General features: G+C 49.8%; 1 protein-coding gene across 1 annotated transcript; it reads left to right on the top strand.

Moving 5' to 3' along the window:
* The first annotated feature begins 7,056 nt into the window (after nucleotides 1-7,056).
* On the top strand, nucleotides 7,057-17,563 carry LOC125406402 (chymosin-like). The gene is made up of 9 exons (XM_087897426.1): nucleotides 7,057-7,118; nucleotides 8,997-9,147; nucleotides 10,007-10,124; nucleotides 10,488-10,606; nucleotides 12,771-12,970; nucleotides 14,489-14,602; nucleotides 15,354-15,498; nucleotides 16,012-16,110; nucleotides 17,346-17,563. The coding sequence occupies exons 1-9, from the start codon at nucleotides 7,057-7,059 to the stop codon at nucleotides 17,475-17,477; spliced, it is 1,140 nt and encodes a 379-aa protein (XP_087753552.1). The 3' UTR covers nucleotides 17,478-17,563.
* Nucleotides 17,564-17,568: the final 5 nt, after the last annotated feature.

Below are 17,568 nucleotides of genomic sequence, written 5' to 3' on the forward strand. Positions count from 1 at the left end.
GAGCCAGCCCCCTAGTTGATTTCATCACGTCCTGGGGACCCAAAGGCATTTCTTTAGTCTAGATTTTGTTGAGGGCCTGTTGCTGGGTTGTCGGGGTAGGGTTTTGCCCTACCTATCTTATTTTGTCCGTGTAATAGAAAAGTTAATGCTTATTCTTGTTTCAAAGGTGCATGCTTGCCCCCAAATCCACATCTCTGATGTTTCTTGGAAAGTGGTAAATCCTGGAATCTCTGTTTTGGGCTGTCTTCATGAAGCTAACTGGTGACCCGTCTCTCTGTCTCCATGTACCCAAATCCACTGTTGTCTGGGTGTCTACCATACAATGGCTGAGTAGATGCTAGAGTCTGATCTGAAGATTTTTTGATCTGCATGATACTTACTTGCAAAGCAATTTAAAAATTAATCTAACTAAAAAAAAAAAGGGAAATTGAATCCACTAGATTTTTAAACTTGGTCTACACACTCAGTATTATTGTAGTAAAAATGGAGGGAAGAATTCTGGCAGATCCCCACAGATCAGTCCCTGTATTCTTTCACCTCACCCACCTAGTCCCAGTGAGCTCCTCGGCTACCTCCTCATGCCAAGTCGCCAGGCCAGACTCTCGCTTGCTGAGCTAGGCTGCAGTGATCTAATGGGTCCTGTTGCGCCCCCCCCCCCCCCCCCGCCTCTGATTTAGGAGCTGGGGAAGCAATTTAACTCTTTTGAGCTTCACTTTTCTCAGTTGTAGATGACACACAACAGACCGGTGCTGCTCGCTTTCGGTCTTGGCGAAGAGCGAAGAGCGAGCAGTCAAAGCCGGGCGCGGTAGCTCGCAAGGTGGCTCACGCGAGCAATCCCGGCGCTTGGGAGTGAAAGGCCATTGTCAGCCATGTGGTGTGCTCGTGGACAGCCTGGGCTATCCGAAACTGTCTTGAAAAAAATAAAAACAAAACCAAGCAGCAACAAATGAAACAAAGTTTTATAAAGAAGAGGCTCTTCCTGTCTCTTTGGCTTCGGCGTCTCAATAAGACACACACGTTGTGCCGCCGCCTCTGTGACTCCAAGGCCTACCACCTTCAGAAATCGACCTGCAGCAAATGAGGCTACTCTGCCAAGCGCAAGAGAAAGTGCAAGTGGAGTGCCAAGGCTAAGAGACGAAACACTACCTGGACGGGGCGAACTAGGCACCTAAAAATTGTCTATCGCAGATTCAGACAAAGATTCCGTGAAGGGGCAACACCCAAACCCAAGAGGGCAGCGTCTGGTTCATCTCAAGAATTTCAATCAGTCATAAAATAAATGTCCTGGTTTTGAAAGCAAAAGCAAGCAAAAAGAAGAAGAAGAGGAGTATAAGTATAAGAGCTTGCACGTTCAGAACACTTCCAGGAACCTCTGAAGGGCCTCACTGACTATGAGAAAACCCTAGGAGGTACAGATGGTCGGTCCTCCAACCCTCTCTAGATATCTTTTGCATTTAAAAAACAAAACAAAGCGTTTTGATTAGCAAATCAAAGAAATGTTGTTTCTTTGTCTGCCTTCTCCTCTCCTTGCTCCCTCTACCTCTAGTTCATCCTCTTCCATCCCAAACCGTACCCCTCATGTTGTCCTGACACCTGTAACCCATTACCCCTCATATTTCCCTCCCTGTCCCTTTAGACTTTGTCCTTTCCCACAGTCCCTTTGGCCTGGCTTATACCACTTATCATCCGGTTTCTAGTTTTATCTATTTTCCTACAAATTTCACAGTTTTATTCTTCTATACAGCCGAATAAAATTCCACTTCGTAGTTATACCACATTTTCTTTATCCATTCTTGTGGATGGCCATCGAGGCTGCGCCCATACGTTGGCTGTTTTGAATAGCGCGGCCCTAAACGTGGACGTGCAGGTTTCTCCGTGAGTGCTGACTTGGGATCCTCTGAGTATGGAGCGCTATAGCTGGACCACAGGTAATTCTATCCGCAGTTTTCTGAGGAGGCTCCACACTGCGTTCCGCCACGGTTGCACTGTTTATATTTTCACGAGCACTGAATAGGGTTCCTCTTTCCCTGCCTACTCTCCAGCTCTTGTTGTCATTTATTTGCTTTTTGTTATTCTTCCCTAAGATTTATATTTATGTTTAATTGTGTGTGTGTGTGTGTGTGTGTGTGTGTGAACCTGAGTACCAGTGTCTATGGAGGCCACAGGTGTTGGTTTTGGGAGTCAAACTTGGGCCCTGTGCAAGAGCAAACTGTCCTCTTAAGTCCTGAGCCAGTCTCCAGCCCCCTTGTTTGTTTATTTTTTTGTTTATTTGGTGATAGTTCTGACGGGGTGAGATAAGATCCTAGAACAATATTAGTTTGCATTTCCCTGATGCTAAGGATGCTGAACCATTTGTGCTGGCCATTTGTATTTCTTCCTTTGAGAACTAATTTGTTAGCCTATTTATTGGACGATTTTTTATATATAATTTAACTTTTAGAGTTCCATTTATAGACAGAAGACATTAATTTCTTATCGGATGTACAGTTGGCTGTCTCTTCACTCTGCTGGTTCACTTCCTTTGCCGAGTAGGGCTGTGTTGTTTACTCTTCATCTGGCGTGATAAAACACCATGACCAAGAGAAACTGGAGGAGGATTTAATTTTGGTTTAAGGTTGCAGAAGGTTAGAGTTAGTAATGCCAGGGAGCAGGGGTCGAAAACGGGCTGATCACATTTCCATCCCCATGCAAAATCAGAGAAGGTGAGCTGGCGTGGGCTACGCTATGAACCCCTAATGCCTGCCCCTTGTGGTGTACTCCCTCAGTCAAGTTCACAACATAAATTCTGCCAACCCATGAGCGTGAGGGGGAGGGGTCTTACCTCTTCTAGGATTTTCTCACATTTTTTCCTCCAATATCTTGAAGCTGTCATTAGGAAGATCCTTTGCCTCCTTGGTTAAATTTATTCATAGGTTTTTTCCCCTTTCTTTCTTTCTTTCTTTCTTTTTTTTTAAAAAAGCTATTGTGAAAGGGATCTTTTTTTCTTGATTTCTTTCTGGGTAGGTTCACTGTTGGTATAGAGAAAAGTTACTGCATTCTTGTGTGTGTATGTGCAGGTGTACCTGTGTTCATATGAGTGTAGGTGCATACATATGTTTGGATGTGAATGCACATGTATGGACATGTATGGACATGAATGTGGGGAGACCTGAGGTCCACCTTGGGTCTTACTCCTCAGGACTCCACCTTGTTTTCTGAGACGGGATCTCTCATTGGCCTGAAACTCAATAAGTGGGCATGGCTGCCTGGCAAAGGAGCTCCAGAGATCTGCCGTTCTCCATTTTCCCAGTGACAACAAGCACAAACCACTGTGCCTCCATGCCCAGCTTTTTATGTGAGTGCTGGGGGTGGAACTCAAGTCCGTCATACTTGCACCAAACACTTTATTGACTGAGCTTTTCCCTGGTCCCCTGACTTTTGTAGGTTGACTTCATGTCCTGATACTTTGCTGGCAGTGTTTGTCAGGTCTAAGACTGTGGTGGGGTCGCCACAGTCCTTAAGTAGGGACTGTGTCATCTAAATATGAAACCTTTAGCTTCTTTTCCTGTTTGATCCCGTTTCCTTCTTTCTCTTGTGTTGCTGCTCTGAGACTTGGAGTACTCTGTTACCCAAGAGTGCTCCCCACTCAGTGCTCCCATCTTGTCAGTGCTCCATGGCTGTGAAGAGACACCATAGCCAAGGCAGTTCTTACAAGAGAAAGCACTTAACTGGGGGCCTACAGTTTCAGAGGTGAAGTCCGTTCTCACGGCAGGGAGCGTGGCATGGCAGGGATGGCGTGGACGTAGCTGAGATCTGTCTCCTGTATCCTGATTGGCAGGCAGAGAGAAAGGAGAGGGAAACTGGACCTGCTGTGGGCTTTCGAAAATCCCAAAGCCCGCCTCCAGTGATGCACTTCCTCCTACAGGGCCACCCCTTTAATCCCTTTAATCCATTTTGAATAGTGCCTCTCCCTGACTACAAACCTGTGGCAGGTATTCTCATTGAAGCCACCACAGCACACTTTTTCTCTGGTGATCTTTAGAGCAGGTGCTCTCGGTTCTCTGCATTTGACGGGACTGGCTAAGTTGGTCACAGTAGCCTTTTATGTTGTGGTGTGTCCTAATAGTCTGAGTCTCTTCAGCACTTTCATCACGAAGCGATGTTGGTCTTTGTCCAAGCCCTTTCCTGTATCTGTTGAGATGACTGTGTGATTTCTATCCTTAAGCCTATTCATGTGCTGTGCTATATTCATTACATATGTTGAACCCACCTTGCATTCCTGGAATGAAACCAGCTTGATCATGGTGTATGATCTTCTCTGTGTTCTTAATTCAGATTGCAAGTGTTTGTTGAGAATTTTTTCTCAACTATGATATAAGGGATGTTAGCGCTTGATACCACACGATCACATCGATATCATTGTCTCTACCTTTAGAAGAAGAGACTGAAGCATGGAGGGGTAAGGAAATTTGCCCATAGTCATAGCCCCAGGTAGCTGACCCTGGATTCAACGCCACAATGGCCACACATGATTATTCTAGAAGCTACACTTTCCCTGCCACCTTTCAGTGTGCGTGCACGTGTGTGTGTGTGTGTGCATGTGTGTAGGGACGGGGGAGTATTCCTTTGAATTTTTTCTATTAGACCCACTTGGGCTCACCTGGCTGTGGACTCCCTGGGGCTGAGACAGCAGCTGCTCTGTCTGCTTGTGTCTGGTGAAGACTCACAGAAGATGTTTAAGAAACTGACCTCAGCTGGCTTTGTCCGTGCGGGAATCTGAGTGGAGAACAAAGCCTTATCCTGAAGAAGGGGTGTCCTCGGGTCCCGAGTTGTTTCAGCTGCTTTCGTGAGTCCCCAGACGCGAGCGAGCCGTCTGGACCGAGGTGATAGGCCTTTGTGCCGTGCCAGGTCGAGAGCGCTCGCCTCTTATCATGGTCTGTCTTAAAAGCTTTTTCTCGATTGTGGCTTGCACCTGCAGATAGCCTCTCACAGCAGCGCCGTGTTCGGCGGGGCAGAGTTCCAGCGCGCATTGGAATGCTCTCAGAGGGCTGCCAACTGCCCGAACAAATAAAAGGCAAATAGCATGAAGGGATCTTTGATTCTTGGTTTTGTGGTCGCCTTCCAGTGGGAGAGGTGGTTGCGCCTAACGCTGTCCTTGAGAGGTTGTACCGGGTCAGGCTGGGCCATTGGCAACCAGGAGCCACAGTCAGCCCCGCCCCTTTTCTCAAGGCGCTCCCTCAGAGGGTCTTAGTGCCGAATATCGCAGGTTGGGCCCACTGCACATACTGTGGCTGTCTCAAGGGGTGCCTGGAGGTTGAGAAGAAAGACCTAGAAGCAGTGTTGGTTTTGCAAGGGAGTGTTCAGGACACTTCAGACAAGCTCTTAATACAGGCCTCTCTGAGTTTCTGTCTTCTCATCCGCAGTGTGCCACGCAGACATCCCCAGCTACTTTCTGCTGCTTGTCAGGGCAGTGGCAAGGCCTATTAACACTCCCCTGCTTACTCAGACATTCCCTTAGCACCTCTCTTACGCTGCTCAGTGATGGAGGATAGAGGAGATACAGCCCAGAGGCAGGCCCGAGGGAAGGAAACAAGAAACAGGCTTCACCATTTAGAACTGATTTTGCCCCTTTCTTCTCTGGCTTTGAGGTGAAAGGTGGTGGATGGCAGCTGCATGTGCCCACGACCACCTCCCAGGAGCATGAGAAGCAGCAATGTCCTAGTCTTCTGGGGACACATCCAGTGGCTTTGTGAAGGGGATATGCACGGAGGAGGCCCTTGCCATAGTAGGGATCAGACCTGACTTCTGTCCTTACTTCTGTTCAAATACTCGGGTCTCCTTTGCCTGGCCTCTTGGGTTCCCCACAAGCCAAATGTGTGACGTTTCAGATGGCACCTCTTCCAGAAGAGCTGGTGGGTCCAGACCCAGTACCTTGGTCATTCAGTTCTTGCAGCCTGCCCTCTCCCCACTTTCCACCCTTGCCAGCCTTCCTTTCCATGAAGATGTTTGTCCTGTTCATAGCAGGCAGCTCTTGGTCTCTTGTACATCATTGCTCTGAACCCCTTGCCTTCCAATTTGCCTGCCTTATCCTGGCTTCATCACGGTTACCCAGTTCATAGGCCTGGGGCATAGTTTTCTCACCAATATTATGTGGATAGACTTTAGCTTCCTTCCTGTCTTAAATCTCTCTTGTGTCAGAAGACATGTCTACCTGGCTTCCGTGGCCTGGACTCCAATAGGACACTCAACATACCTACCCGTGTGCATCTCCACTCACCCCTGCGTGGGCCTCCTACATGCGGTCTCATCATACTGTGCCCCTTAAACTGCCGTTGCCTTATTCCCCCTGTCTCTTCATGTGGGGCCTGCATCTGCCTTCCCATCTGCGCTCCCCAGTTATCCCAACTGTTCCAGTGACCAGACATTTATCACTTGCCTTCTCAGCATCCCTTTCACTTGAACACTGTGTCTCCAGGGAGGAACAAGCCTTCTCTCTTAGACATTGTTCTCTGCGGGAACTTGGAGTATGGTTGTTCTGGACTCTAACATTGAGCTTCATCCACGGAGGTGGCAGATTATACAAGCATTCTTGGTCTCAGATGTCACCTTGAGACTAGACCAAACCCCTTCTGGAGAACTGGTCCGGGCAAGACGGACATCGGGAGCATCTCAGACATCCAGTGAAGTCTGTCTAGGGATGGGGCGAAGGAGGGTAGGTGTATGGCTTGGCTGCTCACAGAGCAGAAGGCGGAACATGAAACAGGTTCCTGGTAGCAGCCCCACCTGTGTTAGCTCAGAAATCCTGTCTGGAGGGGAATTTGGTGTAGAGGGGCCTGTGTTGACTTTTCCCAGCTTGAGGCCTGTGTACCCTTCAACTTTGAAATCTTTAGAGTGGTAGAGTTTGTAGCTCTTATCAATGTGGGTCTTGGGTAGTCTGGGTGCTATCTCACCATGTTTGTGGAGTAGCCTGAAGATGGGGGTGCCTCTGAAATCTGGGCATCCAGCCAGAAGGAGCCCCGTTCTATAAAGACTGCAAGGATGGGCACTGGCTAGGTCGGCGGTGGCCTGCTATCCAGAATGAGGTGCTCTGTGCTGCTCCTGGCTGTCCTGGCCATCTCTCAGAGCCATGCGCTCACCAGGTGAATGTTGGATGCTGGGGGGCAGGAGAGGGCATCTCATGGATCCTCCATGGGCAGGTGGATGGCTGCTCTTGCATCCCTTGGTTCCCTTGGGGAGATTCTACAGGGCCTGCTGTCCCTTCTGGCTCTGCACGTTGCATGTGGTTCTGAGGACAGAAAGCCTGGGGTTAGGAAGGCAGGGTTTCTAGACCCAAACTACCTGGCACTTGGCCCTCAGTCCTCTCACCCACTGGACAGTCTGTGCCTTAGCTTCTTCAGCTGCCATGACATTAGGGTCATCGTAATGTCCATCTTTTAGGACTGTTATGAGACTGCATGAGTTAATATTTGTAAAAATGCTTCAAATAGTACTAGACATATGGTAGGAGCTATATATGCATTCATTAAAATAGATTTCTTGGTGTATGTGCTCCTCTAGAGAGGTCTGTAGGTTCTTCTCCAAAAGGAACTAGGACATCACCTATACTGCCATAGACTGGGTGACTTGCATTTTATAGATGAGACCACTGTTCAGGGAAAGACCCTGAGCTGCCTGACACCATACGACTAGCCTGGCTGGGCTTGTACCCTTGCTGCCCCCACCCCAACCCAGGTGCTTATGCGTGTTCTGTCAAGGCCTAATCTCACAGAAGATGGATTGGATCCCTGAGAAGAGGTTGAGTGTCTTTGTTCAGTAAGGGCTCTCTGAGAGGGGGCGTGTACCGATGATGAAGTTTTCCCAGGTCCAAGGTTTGCTGGCTGATGTTGCTGGCTGCTATATAAGAGACAGAGCTGGAGCTGAGGACCCCAGGCAGGGCTGGCCTCCTGGCTCTGCATGAGCTAGAGGCTGCGTTCTCTTTGTAACTGGCTTCTCTCTGGAAGAAGAGGGTCCTGAAGCCACTACGTGGCACTTATACTTCGGAAATCTCAAGTTGTCTTCTCAGCCAGCTCTAGGAGGACGACAAGGTCGTTACAAGTTAAAGACTGTGGGATGCACACAGTTCTACTTCAATCTACAGGGGAGAAAAACAGTCATATGGTCAAATACAGAATAAAAAAGTGTTGAAAAGGCAGAATTACCCCGATTGTATAAGAAGAAACTGGGGATAAAAGCACTTGGACCCTCCATTGTGAAGATCAGAGAGCTTTGACAGCCCCCCCCCCCTGCAGTGAATTACAGAGGACTTGGGGAGTCTCCTGGTGGAAGCTCAGGGACTTGGCAGCTTTCAGGTTGCCAAGGAATATGGCAGAACCGGGTCCAGAATGGTTTATTCTGCAGTTTTCTCTCTTCTTCTTTTCTTCTCCCCGGCCCCTTTTCCAGTTGACTTGCCTCCATGACCCCAAACCTTAATTGGGCGAAGTGGTCCCGTTTGAGGTCCTGCTCTTGCTAAAGGGTTTCCAGTCACTTTAGGGAAAACACTATCAGAGAGAAAAGAAAAGGGGTTGGCAAAGGGTGGCATCAATGCCACACAGGTGCCACTGTGTAGGAGACATAGAGAGCTCCTTCTGTGTCCTTCCCACTATGTGTCCTCTGTGCTTTGGCACAGTAAGGTGACAGAGAGCATCTGGTGACCGAGTAAGTGATGGCATACCCCGTGTCTTTCAAACCATCAATAACAATACTTGCGACTTAATGTGTCATTCATCAAATACAGCGAGTCTCTACCACACTGGAGAAGAAAAGGAGAGGGAGAGGGGCCAGGGCAGTGTGTTTAATGAAGCTAGGCAGTGACCTCTAAATCAACACAGAATCTATCATTTTACTCTGAGTCATGATTTTTAAAATTGGAAATATCCTTGGCCTTGCCTGTGGAACGTTGGCCAGGGGCTGGACTGGGAACAACAGTGTGGGGATGGTCTGTGCAGCCCAGTCTCCCTTACCTCACCCCACCTCCTCAGGATCCCACTGCACAAAGGGAAGTCTCTGAGGAACACCCTGAAGGAGCGTGGGCTGCTGGAGGACTTCCTGCGGACGCACCAGTCTGAGTTCACTGAGAAGGGCTTCGGCACCGGCATCGTGGCCAGTGAGCCTCTGACCAACTACCTGGATGTGAGTGTTTCTGCAGGCCTTCCCAGGGATGGATTCTCATGTTCCTAGGTTCCTGCCTTGCCAGAGCATCCCCTCTGTCAGGAATCATGGAGCCTGTGGGTCGTGGAGGCCACCTCCCTGCCTGCCATCAGTAGCTCCACCATGGGCCAGCAGATCCAACAAAGTCAGCTCTTCTGTTCATCAGAAGCCTTGCCGGGATGGGTCTAAGTTCCAATGAACTGCTTCCTTGGACCAGGGGGAACCATATTCTAGCATGTGGTCGTCAGATCTGGTGACAGCCGGGCAAGATGTCACCACAGCTGCTGAGGCATGGATTGCTTTTTCTCCTCTTCTCACCCAGGGGAGAAGACCGTCGAGCACTGTCCCTTTCTGGAGTCCCCTCCCCTGTCACTTTTGACAGCAACCAACCGGTGCTTTTATGCCTGTGCTTTCATTTCTATATCTAGGTCACAGTACTTCCCCAGCCTCCATGGTGCTGGAAGGAGGCAGATGGGGCAGGAGCTTGGCTGGGTTCCTGGGACTCTGCCCTCAGCAGATGCCCACCTCTGGGCTGGCTTCTTCCTGCCTTGGCAGGATGATTTGCTCTCTTTCCCAGGCAGGACTTTACCGCCGGTCTGTGTTGCGCTTCTGAGCTGATGCCAGCACTGCTGTCGGGCTTGGGTTGGGACCGCAGAGGGACTGAAGAAGAACCCTCTCTGTGGAGCGGGCACAGCCTTTTCTCTTCTCCCACTTGATGACCCCCTTCCCAGGTCTCTGAGTAGAAAACACAGGACCCACGAGAATCTGTGTCTGGCATCAACTCCTCCCTAGAGTCCCCAGCCCCTGACTACACCTCTGACCGAGAGCTGTCTGTCCTTAGAGTGAGTACTTCGGAACGATCTACATCGGGACACCACCCCAGGAGTTCACGGTGGTGTTTGACACAGGTTCCTCGGAGCTCTGGGTGCCTTCTGTCTACTGTAACAGCAGAGTCTGCCGTGAGTGACCTACCAACCCTGTCTCTTCTTTTCTGGCCTCCCAGATGAGGAAATAGAGGTCTAGAGAAGACCTTGGCTAAAGTTACTCAGATAACAGAGAAAATGCGCATAGGAACCACACACCTAGTTTTCTTCTCTTTTATGCTTGAAATTGCACAGGTTGGGGGGGGGGCAGGTGGGCTGGGCTTTCCTGACTAAACTATGGGACCATGCTGCAGAGAGACCAGACTGCTTGGTTTCCACAGAGAGAATGGCTGATCCATAGCTCTGTTCTTACGAGGTCTGGTGAGGGTTTCCACCCTGCTTGGGAATGTTGAGGGCAAGCTGACACCATGGATCCACTAATCTGGGTCTTTGTTGCAGAAAAACATCACCGCTTTGACCCGTCCAAGTCCTTCACCTTCCAGAACCTGAGCAAGCCCCTGTTTGTCCAGTACGGCACCGGCAGAGTGCAGGGTTTCCTGGGCTACGACACCGTCACAGTAAGTGAGGTGGCAGTGGCCTGGACTCGCCCCACCTTTCCCTGCAGCTATCTCTCCCCCGAGACACCCTGGTTCCAGTGGGTTGTGCATTTGGTGGAACTGAGGATCCCTTGGGTCCTGTCTGCTGGATGGCTCAATGGGTGTGGAGCTCCCACCGATAGCCATTGTGTAATGTTCCCTTCCTTCCTCCATTGCTTATTGTTTCTGTTCTCAGAGCTCCACTCGAGTGCCTCCCCCAGTTCCTGGTGTTCATTTCCCCATCCTGGCCAGATTTGGCCTGGTTCACTCAGTTTACTCCATGAATACTCTGTCTATGGTCATGCCTCCTCTAGCTCCCTTTCCTGTGGCCTGTTCAATCCCCATCCTTTGCTTCGTGTTCGAATGTCACTCTCTCAACAAGATCTCTCACCATCCTATAAAGTCACACACCGCCTATGACCTCACCATGATTTGTTTTCCTTCTGAGATCTCATTGTCACCTGTGCTATTCACTGTTGGTCTCTTCTGATGGATAAAATGTCCCCCCGGGCAGGGACATTTTTTTTTTTGTCCATTGCTGCTTCCTCAAAGCCTTACACCTGGCCCATCAGAGACCCTCAATCGTAGTTTGTTGGCTGAAGAAAAGAGAACTGAGCTATTCTTTAGTACCTAGCCACCGTTCATTTATCCACACCATGAATGCTTACTCTAGGGAAGACAGTGGTGGGCAAGAGGAGAATGGACTTGCTTGCCTCGTGGTTTCTAGCAAAAGGCACTCAGGTGGCCTTGTGAGAGCGTGGCCTGCACACAAAAGGCAAGGCAGATGGCTCTGAACACTGCTGAGTAGGGGCAAGACGGAAACAAAACTGGAGCTTGTGGAAGAGAGGGCTTGGGACCCAGAGGGCAGAGCTTTGGTGGATATGGTGGCCTGTTGCAGGCTGGAACCCAAGTGGTATCCTTCCAGAAGCCAGGCCTGAGGTGACCTGCGGTCAGCACTGCAGAAGAGGGAGTGCAAGGATCCTGGGATGGGGAGGAGCTGGGGCAGCTGAGGAAGGGGACAAGAGACCAACATGGCGGTGGGGGGGGGCAAAGTGAGCTAAGGGGCACAAGATAAGTTATGAGAGCTGGGGCCGGAGGGAGGACTCCATTTGGCCTTTACTGAGAAGCGTGAGGCAGTTGTAGTCTGTGTGGTATACCGGCTCGATTCAGATTTTAAAAGCCAAACTGACTGCACAACGTGGAAGTCAATTAATTTTATGGGACAGAGCAGAGGCAGGAGATCTGCTTCAGCCCTTCGTGTGGCCCAGAGCAGACTGGTGGACACTTATACCCTCTGGGGAAATGGGCAAATCAAGACCCACCTTCTTTTTTTTTTAAAAGAAAAATATTTATTTTACTTATTATGTATACAATATTCTGTCTGTGTGTATGCCTGCAGGCCAGAAGAGGGCACCAGATCCTATTACAGATGGTTGTAAGCCACCATGTGGTTGCTGGGAATTGAACTCAGGACCTTTGGAAGAGCAGGCAATGCTCTTAACCGCTGAGCCATCTCTCCAGCCCAAGTTCCACCTTCTTTATCATGGTACCAATAACTGTTCTGTGCACAGACACTCAGGGACTGCTCAGTGGGTGTTCAGTTATTTAGCTTTGGCACCGACGTGAGATTCAGGCACTATTATTCCATTTATTAGACAAGGGACTGAGGCCTGGAGAGGAAGTTGTTCAAGCTCAGTCAGCAGGTGACAGAACGGGGACCCACACAGCGCCTGCTTTGTGAGTGCCGATGCCTCCGCAGGTAGTGTCTGAGCGGGCCACGAAGGCGCAGGCGCAACTGCTTCTGCAGGCAGCGTTGAGACAATCACAGCCCCACTTCCTTTGGGATTATCCCCAACGTGAAACCCGTGCCTGCACTAAACACTGTCTCCTCTTCCCCTTTCTCTCCTCCTCAGACCAGTCATTCAAAACGATGCAGAAAGTGTAGAGGGCCCAGCCCACCGCAACCTCTTACATTGAAAATAACCCCAGATTATCCATAAAAGGGAAGAAAGGCCAGAGAGGGCTGGATGCTGACCCTGACCCGTGGTCCCAGGCTGGCTGCTCCATCCCTGAACTTTCCTGTCTGTGGCTGCAGAAGCTCCCCATGAAAATCATCGTGTTATGTTTTTTTTCTTCTTCTTCGCAGGTCTCTGATATTACAATTACACACCAGACTGTGGGCCTGAGTACCCAGGAGCCGGGTGACATCTTCGTCTTCTCTCCATTCGATGGCATCCTGGGGCTGTCCTACCCTTCTCTCGCCTCCAAGTATTCAGTCCCCATATTTGACAACATGATGAATAGGCACCTGGTCGCCGAAGACCTGTTCTCTGTCTACATGAACAGGTAGGAGCTGTGCTTAGCAAGGGTCTAACTTTCTACCTGGTAAGGACTGGATACACACACACACACACACACACACACACACACACACACACACACACACACAGAGAGAGAGAGAGAGAGAGAGAGAGAGAGAGAGAGAGAGAGAGAGAGAGAGATAAATATATTTGAGACGAATGTCTGCCCCTCGGAGGCATACCTGTCAAGGTAGCCACCAGCATCCAAACGATCTCCATTCTGGTTTCTAGGCACCTCTACTACTGTCCAAAGCCCTCACTGAAGTTGTTTATATACTGGGAGAAAGATGACTTTTGTGTGCTGGGCCCAGGTTCAATCGCCAGTCCTGCAAACAAAAGCAACGAAAGCAAAGCCTAGTCACATCTCTAGATGAGGGCTTTTATCACGTTCTTCCAAAAACACAGGATCTCGGCGATCGTTTGACATCGTCTTTGAGATCCTATAGAGTCTTAGCTTCTCCTTCCACCAGGGAGAGAGAAAGAAGGACACTTATTCAGGAGCTAGTGTCCAAGCCAGACCTGGAGCCCAGGGCGCCTGATACAGGGCTTCCTACTTTACCTTCCTGCTCTTATGATGACCTAGCTCAGCTCACTGGGATAGGTTACTGTACAAAGAGAAAGAGACCACCCCTAGGAGAAGAGTTGACAGCTGAGGAGAGGGGACCCTAGGCAAAAAATAAGGTGGTACCTTTCATTCATGCATGCATTTAGATATTCATTCATTCATTCATTCATTCATCCATCCATTCATTTATTCATCAACTCCATGCATTTTTGCTAGGCCTTCTGTTTGCAGAGGTCAGGTCAGGGACATACACATACACATCAGCAAACAAGGCAAGCTGGAAGATAGATTTTAGCAAGGGGACTAGTCTGTACACAGTAATTCACGTTATAATCAAGAAATTGCGAATAGGGGTTTATGGGTACCTTAAAATACGTATGTCCATTCTGACATGGGTTCGTATGCCTGCGTGTATGTGTGTGAACATGCACACAGGACAAGGCAGGCAGGCTTCACCAAACTTGAGTGGGAGTTACCCAGGTGAGGGCTAGAAAGCCAGCAGGTTTTAGGCAGCAGGTACTATGTTCTAGAGGTAGGAAGGGCTCGAGTTGTAGGAGGTGGAGCGGGGTGGGTAGATGAGAGAGTTTGTGAGTTTGCCCCACTGAGCAAGCAATAGTACCCCAGAGGGGACAGAAGGGATCTGACTCAGGAGATGGTTTTAGTCCAAAGTCTAGGGCCTTGTTGAAGATTCCTTTTCTGGATGTCTTGGATGGAGGCTCATGGGGGTGCTAGGAAGACCAGGGATGCAGGTCAGAACCTGTTGGTCCTGTCCCGTGGCAATGATGAATCAGGGCTATGGATCACAGGAGCATGGAACTGCAGCTGTTGGGGTGGGTGGAAGGGAGGGATTGGGTTTCCATCCATCTGCCTCGGGGTGGGACTGGGCACTCCTCATCCATGGGGTGTCTGTTGCCACAGAGAGGCCTTTCTTGGTTCCAGGAATGACCAGGGGAGCATGCTCACGCTGGGGGCCATCGATCAGTCCTACTTCGTAGGCCCGCTGCACTGGGTGCCTGTGACCGTGCAGGGATATTGGCAGTTCACAGTGGACAGGTGGGTGAGCAGAATGGTGCTTGGGCCCCTGCAGGAGGCTGACTCTTGATGTGTGGATACGGGGGCTCAGGAGTAAGAGCACAGGGCTGAGAAGACGTGCACCCAGCAGCTCTGAGATTATTGATTGGTTCTGACAGCCAGCTGCGAGGCCAGCATCCTTTGCAAGTAGTTGTGTTACGCATCCTACCCTGCACTGGCCACACTGACTGCCTACTGCCTGGGAGGCACCGTGTTGAGCCTGTAGGTCTACAATGGCTGTCTCATTGCTTCCCACTAAGTCTGTAGGAGGTGGGTGCCAGTATTGTCCTCAGAGTGTAGGTTACAGACCTTTGGTCTGAGCCTCTGGCCATCCTTAAGTTGCTTAAGGGATTGCTCATGTACCCATTTGGTTCATGAGGAGCCCAATATACAAATGTTGGGGAGACTCATCTGAGACATATATCAAGTAAATGGCAGAGAAAACTTGAAACCAGATCCTCAGGCAACTAGTTAATCCTTATTCCACTCAGGGAGGGGCAGGCAAATGGATTGTTTTGTTGTGATTTGGACCCTTGCAACTGTTTTCAATTTAGCCACCAATTGAGGGGAATTTTCTCTGAATTTGGAAAGTTTTGGGCGTTCCAAGAAGAGGCAAAAAAGGGGGCCTGGACCTCCTTCCTTCCCCGAGGATCCTGGCGGGAGTGGGAAGGACCCAGGGGGAGAGGGCAGGATACAGGTTGGTACTGTGTAGCCGCTATGCTTAATCTTCCAGGATCACCATCAATGATGAAGTGGTGGCTTGTCAAGGTGGCTGCCCTGCCATTCTGGACACAGGCACTGCCCTGCTTGCAGGCCCTGGTGGAGACATCCTCAATATCCAGCAGGTCATTGGGGCTGTGCAGGGCCAGTATGGCTTGGTAAGATCAGGCCCTCTCCTTACCTCTAGAGAACCCCCCTCCTGCCCACGCGAATCAAGAGCCCCTTTCTGCCCAAGAAATGAAGAGGATTGTTGGTTGAGCCCAGTTTTCCAAAGTGGACAACCGTCCCTTCCAACTTTGGTCTGTGCTTGCTATGGGAGAGCCAGTTGTTGGTCCGCAGAGAGGCTATGCCTTTGTGATCTCTGTGCTTCTCTCTTGTTCCAGTCTCCTCACCCCTGCCAGCAGTCAGCCCCTCCCCTTTTCCCTGAGGCCCTTGTGCACTCTGGCTAGACCTGGAAGGAAGATATGGAGGCAAGCCTCTTTTTGTCCCATGCTGGGCTCTGTCCCTGTGTTGCCGAAAGCCGATCCCTCCTGTGGGACCATGTTTTGAGACCCAGATTCATCTGGAGGGTGTCCCTGCTTTTCTCTGAGGAGAGCCCCACGGTGTGGAGGAAGAAGCTCTGTGCCATCAGTGCCTCTTTGGATAAATGCCGCCTCTCGCCCTTCTCTCAGTTTAAAGTCAACTGCTGGAGTTTGGGGATGATGCCCACAATTGTCTTTGAGATCCATGGCAGGAGGTTTCCGCTACCACCCTCAGCCTATATCAACCAGGTATGAGCTTCAGGACAGCGATGCTCTGGGTCCACCTAGTATCCCTTTCCTTGGGACTTTAGCAAGTCCATGGAGTTGGCGAGGACAAGTGACACGGACCAGACAAAGCATGCAAGGGCCATAATATTCATCCTTGAGCCTATTTGTGTGGCCTCTATAGCTTCTTGCTGAAAGAAACGGGAAACAGAAAGGACACCAAGGGCTTGGAGGAGGGATAGAGATTGGACCCAAACCAAGCACAGAGACCCCCATCCACTGTTCAAACTTCCAAGCCCTGGCAGCACAGAATTCTATCCAGGGTTTCCATAGCTCATTTTGGCTGCCATGGGCACTGCTGGCCTCAACATGGCCTGGTCCTGAGTACCCTAAACTAATGATGATTAAGGGCAATGGATGTTCAGTGTGAAGGTAAGGGGTTAGATGTGGGGTCAGGACTCAGAGCCATAGGTCCTCACCGAATAACCTCAGACAAAGTACATTTAATTTTTTTAAGATTTTTTTTTTTTTGCTTTTAATCCCAGCACTTGGGAGGCAGAGGCAAGAGGATCTCTGTGAGTTTGAGGCCAGCTCCAGGACAGTCAGAACTACATAAAGAAACCCTGCCTCAAAAAATAAAACAAAAATTTATGTTTTACTTTTCTTTTATGTGTCGGAGTATTTTGCCTGCATGTTTGTATGTGCAGTATGTGAGAAGCTAGTGTCCATGGGGATCAGGATAGGATATCAGATCCCTTGGAACTGGAGTTACTGATGGTAATGAGCCACCATGTGGGTGCTGGAAACTGAAGCTTGGTCCTCTGGAAAAGCACAAGTGTTTTCTTCTTCTTTTTTTAACTCCTGAGCCCTCTCTCCAGTCCATTATTTCTATTTTTAGTTATTTTTAATGTGTGGTGTGTGAGTGGAGAGGTGGGGTGGGGATGTGCTTGTGAATGCAGTTGCCTGTAGAGGCCAGAAGAGGGCATACGATCCCCTGGAGCTGGACTTATACAGTTTTGAGCCACCCAGTGTAGATGCTGGGAACTCTGGTCCTCTGCAAGAAGCAGGTGCTGCTAATTGCTGAGCCATCTCTTCAACCCCTACTTCCTTCATCCATTGAGCATGATGAATCCCATTCTCCTTGCTTACCCGGGAAGGTGATTTCGAGAATGAAATGGGACAACCGAGAGGAACTGAGCGATGGGGTAGAAGACCTCTTGTCTTTGAGTCCAGCTTCATCTCAGTGTTGCCTTTTCCAGGAACTGGGCTCCTGCTCCAGTGGCTTCAAGTTTGGTTCCCAGATGTGGATCCTGGGGGATGTCTTCATCCGGGAGTTCTACAGTGTTTTCGACAGGGCCAACAATCGTGTTGGGCTGGCCAAGGCTATCTGATTGTACAACTACACCAGATCGTGTTTTACACACACACACACACACACACACACACACACACACACACACACACACACACACACACACACAT

This window comes from Myodes glareolus, chromosome 17 (assembly GCF_982192425.1).
Source record: "Myodes glareolus chromosome 17, mMyoGla1.1, whole genome shotgun sequence".
Lineage (NCBI taxonomy): Eukaryota > Metazoa > Chordata > Mammalia > Rodentia > Cricetidae > Myodes > Myodes glareolus.

Coding starts and splice junctions, on each gene's coding strand:
- LOC125406402 (XM_087897426.1), top strand. CDS start 7,057: ATGAGGTGCTCTGTGCTGCTCCTGGCTGTCCTGGCCATCTCTCAGAGC. Junction 15,499..16,011: donor TGCAGGGCCAGTATGGCTTG/GTAAGATCAGGC, acceptor CCCTTCTCTCAG/TTTAAAGTCAACTGCTGGAG. Junction 16,111..17,345: donor CCTCAGCCTATATCAACCAG/GTATGAGCTTCA, acceptor TGCCTTTTCCAG/GAACTGGGCTCCTGCTCCAG.